The sequence below is a fragment of the Eutrema salsugineum genome, unplaced genomic scaffold (genome assembly GCF_000478725.1).
Source record: "Eutrema salsugineum unplaced genomic scaffold, Eutsalg1_0 scaffold_3, whole genome shotgun sequence".
NCBI lineage: Eukaryota > Viridiplantae > Streptophyta > Magnoliopsida > Brassicales > Brassicaceae > Eutrema > Eutrema salsugineum.
In genome coordinates, this window is record NW_006256756.1 from 506,940 (window position 1) to 523,029 (window position 16,090).

Consider the following 16,090-nt stretch of genomic DNA (forward strand, 5'->3'; position numbering starts at 1 on the left):
ATATGACGACTACATTTCGATGTACATATATATTATGACGATTGTACGTCGAAAAAGGAGTTAGGTGAAAAACATTTAAAACATGTTTACCTAACAATTGTAGATGAAAATTTTTATCGCAGATGTTGATGAGGAGATTGTAGATCTGTCTGAACCAGATGTTGATGAGGAGATTTTCTTAATAGACCCTCGGAACAGGCAACTTGAAGATCTTCCCGATGATACAGAAGAAGAAGGTGATGATGAGTTTGCTGAAACTGATGATGACGATTTGGCGGAAGAAGACGGTGATGGTGATGAAGTAATAGAGGAAGATGAATCTGATTGAGTTTCATGCATTGTATTTAGTGTTATTATGTAATTTGTAACTTTGTTTGTTTAAATTTTTTAAAAACCATAAAATTCGATTTTACGACGGTTTTACGACGGTTTTTCTAAACCCTAAACCCTAAGTCTAGGTTTTTAGCCCTGAATGAATAGGGTTTCAACATTACGACGTCTTTACGACGAACCATCGTAAAATCATCGTAAAGTTACGACGAATACACTATTTCGTCGTAAAAGCGTCGTAATGTTGAAATCCAAGAATTTGAATCTTTTATATCTTATTGGTTGTAAGGTATTTCACAATTATTTTTGATTGGTTATCTTATTTTATATGAAATGCTATCAATCTGATCAAAATCAAAAATTTGAAAAAAAACATACATATTTACAAGTTCATGCATGTTTTCGAAAATGTTAAGTGAAATGTTATATATTAGATTACGGAATTTCATTTTTTACTATCTCATGTCATAAATCCATCATACATGCAAAGTTGTAAACCTTTTATTATATGTTAGGATACCCCATTTATAAGATTTAGGGTTTACTCACTTTTTTAAAAAACATTGTAAAACCGTCGTAATATAATCGTAAATTTACGACGATTTTACGACGATTATACCCAAAACCATCGTAAAACCGTCGTACCGTTTGCACCGGATAGGCTCTTGATCCGATGTACGAGGTTATAAATGTTTAGACGTTACGACGATTTTACGATGGTTTTGGGTTTAATCGTCGTAAAACCATCGCAAAGTTACCACGATTTTACGACGATCACATCACGACACGTGTCGTGTCATGCAGTGGACCGACTGTTATACAACCAAATCGTCGTAAAACTGTCGTAAAGTTACGACGATTTTACGACGATCACAAATTCTATATAAGGGACGCGAGTTTTTCCCTTTCGTCACTCATTCCTCTCTTCCCCCTCTCTCTCTATAAATCTCTCTCTCTCTCTAAAAAACTAAATCTCTCCCTCACTCCCTACTCTCCCGACCAATTAATTGTAAGTTTTAAAAAATAATAATTTCATTACATATTATTTTAGACTTAGGTTCGGAATTTAGATTTAGGTTCGGAATTTAAATTTAGGTTTCGGAATTTAGATAGGCCCGGATTTTGTAAATTTTAATAAATATTTGAAAAATTAGTAACAAATTTTTTAAAATTTTGTAGATTCTGTCTCGATGGCTCCTCGGGCTAAGAGATTTCACTACCGACAGCTCGTCGATTCTGACGGTACGGCTCCGTCTACCTCGGCGACCGGATCAGCCATCCCAGAGTCCTCGGGAACACAACGGATGGTTTCCCAACCGGTCGTTGTTCCGCAGCCGGCACCGCCTCCACCACCACCAGCTGAACCAGCGGCTCCCGCACAGGTCGTGCCTGAGGCTGATCCGATCCCGCCTGTACCGTATGCCCAGTTTACAGTACAGGATCTTCTGGCGCAATCCGATCGTGGGACCATGAACAAACTCGACCCGGATCGAGCCCCCGGCACCTTTTGGTACGTTATTTTTTGCCTATAATATTTTTAAATTAATTATTATTTATTCTTATATATTTGATATTAATTAACTTTTGCTCTTTCCATTTGACTAGGTTTACGACCGACAATGCAGTCGGTCGTAACGTTGCGGATATCATCAAGGGGTTTTTCGTATAACCCCATACCAGCTGGAAGAAGCTGGATCAGGCCACACTTGACACTTGGTTCAAGTGTTTTGCGGTAAGTAATTTACCATTTCCTTTAATTTTAATTTTAAATTTTAACTTTTTACAATAATTACTAACTTCTTTTTTTTTCCTAGCAAAACTGGCATTGGGAAACATCCGCACATGGACGTGTGGAAACGGAAGTGGGAGGTCGACAGCGACAAGGCCAAGTCGGCGCCTATGTCCAATACCGTCTGGCGGGGCCTTGTCCAGTACTGGTTGGATCCGCACAACCAGACTACAGCCACCAAGTGTTCCGGATCTAGGTAAGTCGTAGTTAATTTCAATAATATTTACATTATTTTTTTTTCTTATAATAGATTCTAATCAAAATTTTTGTCAGGAACGCTACTGACGATGCGGGAAATCGGAAAAACGTCCCGCACACTTCCGGCCAGAATCCTTTTGCCGGAAGACGGCTTATGATGGTAAGTAAATTAAAATCATTAATTTTTTTGTTTTCAAATAATTAACTCCTATTTCTTGATACTAATTAATTTTTTCATTTTGATTTTGTAGGTCGAAGATAACGGAGGAGAACTTCCTCCGATGTCGAAGGAGAACTTCCTCCGATGACGAAGGTTTTCGCCGAGACGCATAAAAAGCGTAACGGCGAATTCACGGATCCTCGGGCGGAGGAGATCTACAACGCCGCATGTGCGGCGATCGAGGAGCGACAGACGCAGCTGACTCAGCAGGCGCGTCAAACGTCTCCCGGAGGTAGCTCGGTCCAATCGACCCCGGCGCTGACGGTGGCGGAGATGGACCAGATCTTCGAAGAGGTAATTTTAATTACTATTTTTAATTAATATAACTTTAGTTTTAAATTATATTCTAACCATAATGTTTTTAAATATTTGTAGGTTGCCCCAAAGAAAAAGGGGCGGGTATTAGGGATGGGGTCCATCCGTGATACCCCGAGAGCTACGGCGACTGGTCTCGTCCGGGTCCCGGATCCGGTTATCCGCCAGGAGATCGATCAGATGCGGACCCGGTACGAGACGAGGATTGACCAGCTTTACGGTCTATTCGAGATCATGGGAGCCGACAACCCGGTACTCATGGCGCAGTTGGACAAGCTGCAGGCTGATGGGGTTGTCGGATCGTCTGCCGCCGGGTCATCCACTAGGACGCAACCGCCGGTGCAGACGGACGAGGAGATATTCCGATCTCTCGGGGTTGAGCCTCCGAGAGGCGGAGATCAGGCGCCGGCGGAAGCATTAAACCGAAGACCCGACAAAGAACACGTCGAGGACGATGGGGAGGAGGCTGGTGACGGGATCGACGGGATCGACGGGATCGATTTAGATTTAGATTTAGATCTGTAGGGTTTTTTTGTAAATTACAATTAATTTTAATTTCAAATTTTCATAAATTTTAAATTGTAAATTATTATTTTTTTATTTAAATTTTAATTCGAATTATTTTTTTTTAATTTTCAATTATATTAAACGTCGTATAATCGTCGTAATAGATTTATTCAAACCGTCGTACATTCGTCGTAAATATTACGATGAATTTACGACTACAATGTACGACGACAAATACGACGATTATACGTCCGAGAGTTACGACGATTTTTAACGAAATAAAGAAATACTTTACGATTTATTTACGACGATTCATGCGTCGTACATTTTACGACGATCTTACGTCGACCATTAACGACCACTTAACGACGGTCTAGGCGATGACCAAGTCGACGCAATTCGATGTAAACTCGTCGTAAACTGTACGACGCATTTACGACGATTTTGTTTCCCTCGACGTTACGATGAAACAAAACCGTCGTATATTATACGACGATTTTACGATGATTTGTCTATTACGACGATGACTTTACGACGATTTCAAAATCATCGGTGGTCCGTCGTAATGGCCCTATTACGACGAATTAACGACCATTTCGGCCGTTGTAAATTGATGTTTTTCTTGTAGTGATTATAAAGAATGATCTCGTCAGGTGCTTTGCTAATTTACATGATAAATAATTTTCCCAATCTAGTAGTTTATACGAGTGCTAAGTTGGAATCTTGCTTGTTCTCGTCTGAATCTACAGTATTTTGAACTGCAAGATCTCAAATCAACTTTCATTCAGCTCTGTGTTTTCATTTCAGTATAAACTATTCACACGGTTTGATTTTGGTTTGAGTAAACACGGTTCAATCTATGAAATTCAATAGCTTTGTATCCAAAGATCTTCGAATGAAATTGAGATAAACCGATACATGGATGTTACTATATATAGACACAAACAGGAAGAACAATTCACTGGAAAAAACTTCGCCAATAAGAATGACGATTAGATTGTCTATAAACTGTGATGCTGATTGGTTTCATTCTGGTGGATAGTCTCGGATAGTTGTTTCATGTCTTCTTCAGTTCTTCATGTCCTTAAAACCATTCTTAGTGAGTTGAATATATGGTGTTATCATCGGTTTATAATTCTGTTTCCATTTCGCATAAATCTTGAGGAATTGTTGCCGTTGAGTTTGCTTTGCGGACACTGGAGTAAATGTTAGGGACACTCGTTCACAAAATCGATGTACTGAATGAATCTTTTTTATTTGTATTGAATTGCTTTTGTTTTCCAAATTCATAATCTTTCTACCTATCATATATAGTCATTTAGAAGTATTCACAAGCCATTGATCGAGCGTGAGAATTAAGCAGCATAGCATAGTATTGTTGGGTCCGTAAACCGCACTCCATGAGTTCTACTTCACTTACTCTATTCTCAATTTGCAGAATCTCTGGGAACATTTGCTTCCTTGGTGTTTTGACTTGCTAATTCCCATACCAAAACACTGTTGAATGTAATCGATATTTTGATTGTTACGTTTTATCTTTTCTATCTCTATTGATCTGTTTTTTGGGACCTTTGTGTAGAGATGTCAAACGGGCCAGCCCGCATCCAAATAGCTCAATCCGATGCGGTTTTAATTTTTTATTGGCCTTTGCGGGCTGATCCATCGCGGATTGCGGTCCTAAAATCTATTGTCCAAGCCCAACCCGCATATAATTTACGGGTTAGCGGGCTGGCCTACGGATTCTTTGTATTTTCTCTTTATTTTCTCTTTATTTTCTTTTTATACAGCTCAATTTTTTCATTATAGTTTAGTTACTCGTGTCTAATTGTCTATGTTGTATAAAGTAATGATTTGAATTGAAACAACAAGCATCATTCAACTTAAAAGCAATATTTTGAAACTCTAACTGAAATTCAAACTAAATCACCAACAATCCAATAAAAAAAGTTTCAAGAATTTGAGAAGCAAAAGAAGAATGAAATCTAAGAAAGTATGAAAGTAACATAAGCTAAAATCAGAGAAAGCAAGAAAAACTAAAATCCTAGAAGAAACGAAGTTCAAACTAACACTTTTAACTTAAATCTCAAATTCAAGAAGCAAAACCAAAGTTAATAATTCTTCAATTTTTGTCTTCATCCTCAGTTTCATCTTCGTCCTCATCTTCATCATTGAGAATGGATTGGAAAGATGGTAGTGTTTTATCTTTACTATCAGATTCTTCCTCCTCCTCTGCATATATGATTAAATTAAGTTAGTGAACCTAATAAGTTATGATTAAATAAGTGTAAAGATTATGACAAAAAATTTATTTACCATTTTCATATGCTTCAAATCCCTTTAACCAATTGCGACTACATATCAAAGCTTGCACGTTTTTGGGAAGAAGCCGGCTTCTGTATTTGTTCAAAACGCGAGCTCCAATGCTAAAAAAGGATTCCGAAGCTACTGTCGTAATGGGTATACTAAGCAGATCGCAAGCCATTAAAGAAAGCTCACCATATCTTTTTGAGTTAATTTTCCAATAATCCAGGATATCGAGATCGATATCGTCTAATGCTGGTTCATCAAGATACAATTCCAGAGAAGTCTTCCCACTAACAGCAACACTTGACCTGCGAAAGGCAAAGAAATCCTGAAAGAAAAAAAACAAAAAAAAACCATAACTACGTTTATATACGTGAAGAACAAAGGATTTTTGCTTCAAGTAAATTCATGAGACTGCAAAAAAAAAAGACGAAAATCCACCCAGCTTGCAAACAAAGAATCATAACTACATTTATAAATCCTGAAAGCAAAAAAAACTTAAGGCAAAGAAATCCACCCAGCTTGTATTACGTTTGTATTACGTTTGAAATCCACCCAGCCTATATTACGTTTATATACGTAAATTCCACCCAGCTTGCAAACAAAAAGGCGAAAGAAATATTTAAAAAATGGAGCACACTTGCAAACGACGTTGTCTACTTGACATAATATTATAACGAAAAACAACAACTATAATATGGAGCACACTTGCAAAAAACAAGCATCATTCAACGTAAAAGCCAAACGTGGAGCACACTTCCAACTCAACTATAATGTTATACTAGATCATAAGAGATAAAACTTGCAAACTTAATCTAGAAAATAAGACACATAAATAACATAAGAAAATTACTTACATCGTAATTCATAAAGCTCCCAATTTGTGCACCATTTTTTTTTTCCTTTCACTGTAAAGAGCAATTAGGTAGTATCATTACATGAATTCTGGTAAGTTTCAAATGTTGAACTTTCTTAAGCGCTGCGTATACAAAGTTGCATACCCAGAATCAATCTTTCCTCGGCCCAGATCCGAAGCCACGGAGAAGACGCCGACGCAGCGACGCTGAACTAAAGGTCGTGCTTTTTGATCAGCTTTCTTGTGAAAATCAAAACAGCTTCTCAAATCTCAAGGTTAATCCATTGTGCTTTTCAAAAGTGAATATTCGACCATTGCAGCTCTCAAAGCTCAGTAAGCCAAAATGGGGACCAAGAAAAGAATAAATTTGAAGGAAAAAGTTTACATTTTGAACAATTTTCTCTAGACAGATCGCAGATTCACACAAAAGAGATGAGAAACAAAATTTTGCGGTTCAACCCGCGAACCCGCAAATCCGCTTCGGGTCAACCTGTAGAGCCCAACTTCCGCACGGGTCAAACCTGCAAGGCCTACTTTTTATTTGGACAGATAATTTTAGGCTCAGGCCCGCACCGCTTGTGTTTTACTTGGGCTGAGACATCTCTACCTTTGTGCAGATGTTGCTTTCCAGATTTTATTCTTAAAAAAAACGTCTCCAAACGGTTACTTGAAACTTAGAATTGAAATAGAGATCAACAATTTAATTTCCTGACCCTTTTTTCTTTATTTTGAAACTATTCGTCTTAATATAGACTTTGAGGTCGTTTCTTGATTTATCAAGTTCTTTTTTCCTTTTATAGCCTCATGTTATTATAGTTCAAATGAAATTCCTCTTTTGTCTGTCTTGATTCCCTCCAGTTCCTTTGTTTTGAAAAAAAAATAGTTATTGAAAGTTGGAGGGATAGTAACGAGACTGGACATGGAAGAAAGTTCCACAAATAAAGTGGCTCATAGTCTGAGGATAAAATCTTTAAATGTTCTTTGGAATCTTCGTTTTCATTTCTTTATTACTCTGTTTCTTGTCTCTGCTCGTTCAAATCGACTCCATTACATTACAAAACTTTCTTTTGGGACTTTGTGCTGCCTTCCTTTTTTTTTTTTTTGCTGTTAATTTTTTTCCATTTTCTTTGTCAGAACAACAATATCTATTCAAATAAAGAGGTTTAAAATTTTAAAATAGTTATTGCAGTTTCACTATATCTATTTGTTTAGCCAGAAATGTTGTCTTTATTGAATCAAGGTTTCTTTTCCTTAGAAAATGTAATTTTTTAAAAAAAATTACATGTCTTTGCCTCGTTTTTACCTTACTCTAACTGAGTAACTGAAATAAGCAAACTTAAAAGTAAAACGAAGGTACTTATGTACATGCACTTGCTGGTATATGATCAAGATGAAAGCATGCATGCATATATGCATCATATAGATTTGGATTTTTTTTTTTGCTAAAATATATATATTTGGATTTTCTGTGGAGATTCTCATAGTAATTCTCATACGAATTAAAAAAAAAAATAGCCTAGTTTATTTGTCACCCGTTGCTTTTAATATGTTCGTTGTCCTTTTTGATGTGCAATAATGCCTAAAATAGTTATACAGCCAGCTTGGAGATTGCAAAAATTAACTCTTAAAATTTCCCCACTTCATAACTTCTATGTGATATCAAATCATTTCATTATGACGAGCGAACTCTTCACACCCACCCACACTTGTCACTTGTCAGTAGTCTGCTTTATTTTGGTCGCTTGTGTTGCTATGAAAGGGTCACACAATTAAGCTTTTACTCATTTGGATATTGATTAGTAATTACCGAAAGACTTTTCTCCTCCCATCATTCACTTGCTTTGCAGATATTTGAGTCAAATACTACCTCGACACTTCCCAAACGAATAATCTATTCGTTGTTTTAATAGTATTGTCTAATAGTATACAATTGTAGTGCTTGTTTTGTGGTTTAAGTGTTATTTACTCGGAACCGTTGTGATCTTTTTCTTGTCGCATTATATTACATATATCCATGTTAAGAAGCAAATGAATGGGTTTGGAATGTTAACGAGCTCCAAGTGGCTCATGTTGCTTCAGGTAATTTGCTTTCTTGATCTGTCCTCATCAGTTAACATAAAAAAAAAAAAAATGTTCTATCAATTAATAGTCTCTTTTGTTGGGTCTTGTGTTGGTTCCCTTTTCTTTTCTTTATCGGAAACATGTTACGTTGTTTCTTTGCCACGCCGGATTTGAATTAAAGGCTGACTATAACATCCATACCCGGACTTTTGCTAAAGCTTCCCCAATGTCACTTTCCGGCGACTTTTCTCTTTTTATTTCTTCTCTCTCATCGTCGAACCAAGAAAAACTTCCAGAAAGTAAATTCGAAATGTATACTTTTCAAACATTTTAAAATAGACTACATAGGTTAACTATATACCGGACACGTAAAACCATTAGTAATAAGATAAGATGAGACCGATATAATTTGAATTATGACATTTTTTCGTTTTTCTGAAAGATATAATCATCTAACTTATTATTATCATTATTTGTATTTATGTTTTCTTTCCAACTTGTGCTTTTCAACTTGCTTCTTTCTGATAAAAGACACCTATTAATCTTTAGTGTTTGAAAATGCCACTGTCAATTTTTGAATTAACGGAGTCTATCTTATTCTTGTCCCTTTAATGTGCAGATCCCTGACTCCAAAATCTACACGAAACACTAGAAAGAGAGAGAAAAAGCCCTAGATAAAGACAGAGCATATAACACTTGTAGATATAAGACACACACCTCAGAGAAGAGAAGAGAGAGAGAGAGAGAGAGAGAGAGAGAGAGAGAAAACTTCCACATAGAACCATGGAAGCTGAAAAAGAAACAGAGCAAGGAGAAAACTTAACAGCAATGAAACTACCAGTGTTACCAATTAAACCCAACAGTCATAGCCACTCTCTGTCATCACCAGTTCATCATAGTTCAATAGCAGCTTCAGTCCCCTTTAGCTGGGAAGAAGAGCCTGGCAAGCCCAAACAACACTCCTCTTCTTCTGCCTCCTCCTCCTCCTCCTCCTCACCACTAACTTCTTGCTCTTCATCTTCTCCTGAAACCCACAAGTCCTTGGAGCTACCACCAAGGCTACAATCGCTTGAAAAGGATGGAGAACCAGTTACCAAACTTCTTTCTCCCATCACTGTCTTTGATGGTCCTTATAGCATGACAAGATCAAGAAGGTTGGATTCACCTTCCTTTAGGATGTTGGTAAAGGGTAGTGGTGACTGTTATGGGTCTTTCCGGAGTGACATCTATGGGGATTTGGAGGATCTTGATGAGGAGACTAAGCACCAGAACATGAGTAGTGGCTCTTTGGCTCTTGTGAAGAAGAGAGGTAGATTAGGGTTTTTTGGGTTTAGTAAGAGGAGAGCTTTGAAGGGAAAAACAGAGTTTGGTAGATGTAGTTATGTGTTCCCATCTTCCGTGGACAGAGAGAGTGGATGCGGAAGAAAAGTGGAGGAAGAAGGACAAGACAAAAGCTTTGGTTATGGTGATGGTATTAGTTGCAGCCAAAGCAGCAGGTTTAGTGAAGTGAAGATTACAAACATTAGCAGAACAGGGAGCTTCTCTACTCTGCCTGCACCACCTTCTTCTTCAAAGTCTCACTTCTGGGTAAGTCCTCTGCTTTATGTTCTGTTTCTACATAATCATATGGACAGCTTCATTAGAAGAGTTTTATATAACATATAATGTCCCAAAAGTGGATGTTGATTAAGTTAGCATTAACACTGTTTGTGGTTGGATCAGACGAGACTAAAGCAAGTGGTTCCATGGAGGAACAAGAAGACTACAGGTTAAGACTCGGCTCTATCAAAGATTTGAGATATAAAACACCCAAAGACATGAAAGCTCTTCTGATTACTACAAGTCTCTCCATTAAAAACCAGTGTGAAGCCCACTTTTCCACGCTTATTGTTGTTGTTGTGTTTGTTATTGTTTGAACGTTTTTGGAACTTATGTAAAGAGAAACAGAGAATCTTACTCATGTTGACTATGATGAATATTCCACCTTTTTTTTCTAAAGAAACACAAACATGAACATGATAAAAATTCTTTAGACCATGATCATGAATCCAAATGTTCCAAGGAAACGTTATCAAACTTAGAGTCTTAGACTGTAGTCACATTACTAATCCAGGCAAGAAAACATCGCTGAATATTATAGTGTTTTGCAATGGGAAGGCATGAAGAAAATGGTATTGAGAGAGATGTGGTCTAATTAAGTCTTATCTATGGCTTGCAAAGTTGCAATTTACATCTTCATAACTAGGTCATCTATCGATTATGTATGCCTTACAAATATGTAAATTGCAAACTATACATGAGTAATTAACTAATTACATAATTAGACCACATCTCTCTCAATAAACGGAGAACCAAATTCAAGCCTCTGCGTCATCTCCCAAACGACAGCGTAACACGTTGGTATAGTGAACAGCTGGATCTCCTACACGTGTATTAACTATAGATCCATGGTGGAGAATGAGTGAACCCAGTGTGTTTTAATCCCACGCAGAAACGTCTTCTCGGTATCCCTATGAAATTGGCAAGGCCCCAAATAAGCAAGCGACCGCTATCACAGTTGCAATATTTAGGGCCACCTGAAAAGTTAAATACGCGGCCCATGTTAGGCCCGTACTCATTGGTAACTTGTAACAGAAGACAAATATCATCAATGTCGAGTATAAATTTCATTTTCAATTATTTTTAATCAAAACTTGATATTGCATTCTTTTACAATCAAGATTTAAGTTTTGAAGTTAAAATTTAACAATTGAAGGTAATTTTACTGTATTATAAGATTAGATTTCATAAATTATTTACTGAATTACTAGTGAGAAAACGTATATAAACTATATTTTAATTTTCATTCAATATATTATGGTAAAATATCAACTACTTTACGTTTAAGATGATTTAACCTTTCTATTAAAAAGGAAAAGAGAAGAAGAAAAAGATAAGTCAAAACAAACACACCACTAAAATGCCCATAAAAGTGAAACCCAACACTTCCAAACTTTAGCCTTAAAACATTCTCTCTCTCTCTGTAAGTCATCTCTTTGATCATCAGGTCAGTTCATCTTCTTCCCTTTTTCTCTTATCTCCTTGTTTCTTCTGCAATTACTTTCTATTTCTTTTTTTTTTTTTTAACTTCTTTTGCTTTTTAGTTGATGAGTGTATTAGGGTTTTTCTTTTTTACTTTCCACCCTTCTAATTTCTTTGAAATTTTTTTGCTTTTAAAAAAGATGTCTGGCTTTATGGAGATCAGCTCCTACCACCCTTTTATTACTTGATCTGGAGAATTTTAATGAAAAAAGTATATTTTTCCTTTTGTTAGCCTTATATAACTTTTCTTGCTCGATCATGCGTTTAGAAAGTGATTCTTTGTCCCAACTCTCTCAGTTCCTATATTGATTTAATCTTGATCGTTTATATATAAGATAGTTCCATGTGTATAAGTATCTTATATTTTGGTTCATGGACTTGTAAGTTATGACTTCTGATGTTCTTTCAATAAAGCTTTATATTTATATATTTATTTATATTGTGTGCTACTTTTGATAGGTTCCACTTTTGTTATTCCTCTTTTCATGAGTTTATCATACATCTCACAGGGATTGTATAAAGTCTTATTGAAGCACACATCATGGACCATCATAACTATCATCATCAGGCTCATGATCAATACCAACATATTACTAACAATAATCCCTATAACACCATCATCACAACACCACAACCAAGAACAACAACAATGGATTCAGCGACAACGATAATGGACGAGGAGAAGAAGATGATGACGACGATGCCCACTAGGCCACAAGAACCAAGAAACTGCCCTAGATGCAACTCAAGCAACACCAAGTTCTGTTATTACAACAACTACAGCTTAGCACAGCCTAGGTACTTGTGTAAGTCTTGTCGGAGATATTGGACAGAAGGTGGCTCTCTCCGTAACGTCCCCGTAGGCGGAGGTTGTAGAAAGAACAAGAAGCTTCCATTTCTACTTTCTAATTCCTCATCTTCTTCTCCGACGACATCGACCAAGAATATCCCAGATCTCAACCCTTCTTCTGTCTTCACATCATCATCATCATCATCAAAACCTAGCAAGAGCCATCCAAGCAATAATGGCCTTAGCCTCTCCTTCTCCGCTCCTACTATGCAAGACGAGAGAGCTCAAGGGCCTTATGGTCATTTCACCGACCAAGCTATGACCGGAGGGCAAAACTGTCTTTTCACCGCACCGATGGGAATGATTCAGTTTCGTCAAGAGTATAATCATGACCACAGCAAAATAAATCTTGGGTTTTCATTAGATAGGAACAAAGAGGAAATTGTTAATCATGATAACTTCGTTGTTAATGAAGGAGGAAGTAAGTTGATGTTTCCTTATGGAGATCATGATGAACATCATCGTCACCATGAGAGACACGATGATGGAAATAAGAAGAGAGAAAGTGGTTCAAGCAATGAGCTATGGAGTGGAATCATCCTAGGTGGTGATAGTGGTGGACCAACATGGTGATATGAATAATGTCAAATGAAAGGACGAGACAATAAAGACAAAACCAAAAAAAAAAATGTGATTATATTTGGAATTTTCAGACCCGGAAGAGTCGCCTTGGGAGGAGCATGATGATTCTTCGTTCCACTTTTTAAATTCTTCTGTTTCACTTTCTTTGTCTTTTGTCTGATGGAGCCACTTCTTTGGCTTTTAGTTTGCTTCTTTAGGACCTTTTAACACATATATGTGTCTAATCCATATCATTACATATAAATATATAGTGTTAATCATATCATAATTTTATTTGATCAATGTTAAGCTTTGTGTTGTTTCAACTCAAAACCAAAACACTATAAGTTTTCAATTGGTTTATATCACTTTTGTATTGTTTTAGATTAATTTATCTCCAACTTTCACGTGAAATTCATAGCAAATTTACTAATTAGTTATCATTTTTTTGCAGGATATGTACTGGTTACTTAGAACTTAAAGTTGTGCAGAAGTTGTGTTGGTAATCTCGTTTTTGGAAATCAAAATTTAGTAGTGTATCAATTTGTATACAAAATAATGGGTTATATTTATGTCCACTTTTTGGTATTATGAAATTTTACGCGATACAATTTTTGTGAACATGCATATTAATTAGGATGGATGGGATTCTAAATCCTATATGGCTTCCGATTAGTTTTTATAATGTAATATTTATTCAGTTATGTTTATGTGAGATTTATCTCTAAGCAAAGTCTGAATTGGAAACTAAGGAGACCTGATCAACTGTCCATGAACAGAATTGCGTGTTGAATACAAGAGAAACACACCGTGACCCAAGAAAATTATCATAAAAACTGCAATGTAACATAGTATTCCTTTACTATATTAATATTTTTGTAATAAAAACGGACACGACAACGTACCTGCTCCAACTAAAGATTATTCAAATAACCAATCGTTTTTTCAAATGACCACTTAGATTCTGTTTCTATTTGCTTTATAATTTTGTTTTACTCTCGTGGGAAGACCAAAGAAGACCCCTGTCTCAATGCATTTTTTTTTTTAATTAGAGAAAACACAACCAGATATTTCAGCTTGTGAGAAAGGGAAAGCAAAATATGTGATTGAAACCGAGTCTTTACACCAAGCTTTGTCACAATTCTACGATAGTTTTGCAAAACTGTTTTCACGTTCTAGTAGTGATGTGTTAGTAGACATCATGTGTCATGCTTTGAGAGAATACTGGAAGCTATATAAACATGATCTGCTGTGTACACGTTTAACCTAAAAAATGAAAATGAATCTTTGAATCATCTTTTTCAATCCCTCCCTTCAAGCTTTTCTTAAAACTTTATTTTGGCTTTCATTTTTAACCAAATATAAACACACGCATACATTTAAGGTAATAGTAAATTTGTTGTGTAGTTGCACAGCTGCTTCTCGCCAGTCGCCACTGCTGAATTCAAACTAACTCAATTCTTTACTGGAGGATTGTTGACACGTTCAAAGCCCGTTTTACGTAGTAGGTTCAATAAAGGTTCATATGAATAACGAAGGAATGTAGTAAAATCAGGCTAATGAGAAGAAGATACGGAGAAGCTTTAGGTTTCCTGCTCTGTAGAAAATTAAATAAAAAAATTGTGATACCAAAAAAATACGCCTGCAATGTTGGATTTAGCTGAGCCTAGTAAGGTAGGCCTAAATCCTAATAACCCTTTTGAGAATAATCCGTCTGGCCCAAAATGATATGCATTGTGCATGGTTATTTACTTATTATTATTTGTGCTAAATATGAATAAGTGAGATTAGCGAACTCGACATTCATGGAAGGAAAAAGATTTGATTTTGGCCTTACTCATTAGGGTGCAGCAGATCCAAATATCCATGAATTTTAGGATATTCAGATCCATCGGATTCATGTGAGAAATATCTAAATCTGGATCTATGGCTTACGTCTATTCAGATATCCATAAATACATATTGTATTATATCCAAATCTGTACAGCTTAAAATTAAATAATTAAAATAATAGTACATTAAACTTTGAATAATTCATTTCTAAATTATGATATACCACAAAAAATTAAAGAAGTTAACTTTCAAATGTACTTTCATATAAAAAATTGGATATATATATATATATATATATAGAATGTCTGGATTTGAATTCAGTTTTAATAAATTCAAGATTTTACTATCTTAGTCCTGATCCAAACTCATTAAAAACCTTCTTTTCTGAAACCTATAACAGCGGATTTCAATTCGCATATAATATTTTTCTCTTAAATATTTATCATTTCTAATTTTATTTAAAATGGTGTTACTCAATCAATTTTAAATTAAAAGCAAAGTGAAAACAAAATATAGATGAGAGTTTAAAAAAAAAAAGTAAGGATATATGACGTATGAATGTTTAGGCCACATTTACACATTGTTCCAAAAAATTGTGGTGTCAGCAAAATCCGAAATAATCCACGATAAGCTGTTGAGATCATCACAAGTGCAAGAGCTTAGAATAATCACATGAACAGAAATTTCTATTGCATGCCAATGATTTTAGATTTATTTTAGTGGAATATGCCATAAAATCTTTATAACCAAAATTATATTTCAATCGTGACCTAATTTCCCAACACGAGCCATATATTTATAAACAAATTCGATAAGACAAAAAGTTAGACCGCTCTTCTTATCACATCACCAACAAAAGGTGATAAGCTGAAGGGCACTTCATAAATGTTCACAATACCCAATAGGGCAACCCGAAGTAGCTAAAGTGTCACAATATCTTCTACTTTCTATTCTTCAAATAATTTTCGACCACACAAATAAGAATTTTAAAACATAAATAAAATCTTGATTAGTGATAATATATATAAGTACGTCCACTTAGGGCAAGATAATATTTTGATAGGGAACCCAACAATTAAATTAGGTCTCTTATAATTTGGGGCTCACTTAGTGACCTAAAACAAAGTTAGGTTATGTCATCTTTTTCTTCTAATTGGTTTGATATATTTGTACCTCCCAAGAATT

General features: G+C 35.8%; 2 protein-coding genes across 2 annotated transcripts; both read left to right on the forward strand.

Annotated features, from left to right (window-relative positions):
- The first annotated feature begins 9,309 nt into the window (after positions 1 to 9,309).
- On the forward strand, positions 9,310 to 10,549 carry LOC18014924 (uncharacterized protein At4g00950). The gene is made up of 2 exons (XM_006396256.2): positions 9,310 to 10,167; positions 10,303 to 10,549. The coding sequence occupies exons 1-2, from the start codon at positions 9,364 to 9,366 to the stop codon at positions 10,351 to 10,353; spliced, it is 855 nt and encodes a 284-aa protein (XP_006396319.1). The 5' UTR covers positions 9,310 to 9,363; the 3' UTR covers positions 10,354 to 10,549.
- Positions 10,550 to 11,515: 966 nt separating this feature from the next.
- Positions 11,516 to 13,375, forward strand: LOC18014925 (dof zinc finger protein DOF4.1). Its single transcript, XM_006396257.2, has 2 exons — positions 11,516 to 11,626; positions 12,171 to 13,375. Exon 2 carries the CDS (start codon positions 12,203 to 12,205, stop codon positions 13,082 to 13,084), a length of 882 nt encoding a protein of 293 aa, XP_006396320.1. The 5' UTR covers positions 11,516 to 11,626; positions 12,171 to 12,202; the 3' UTR covers positions 13,085 to 13,375.
- Positions 13,376 to 16,090: the final 2,715 nt, after the last annotated feature.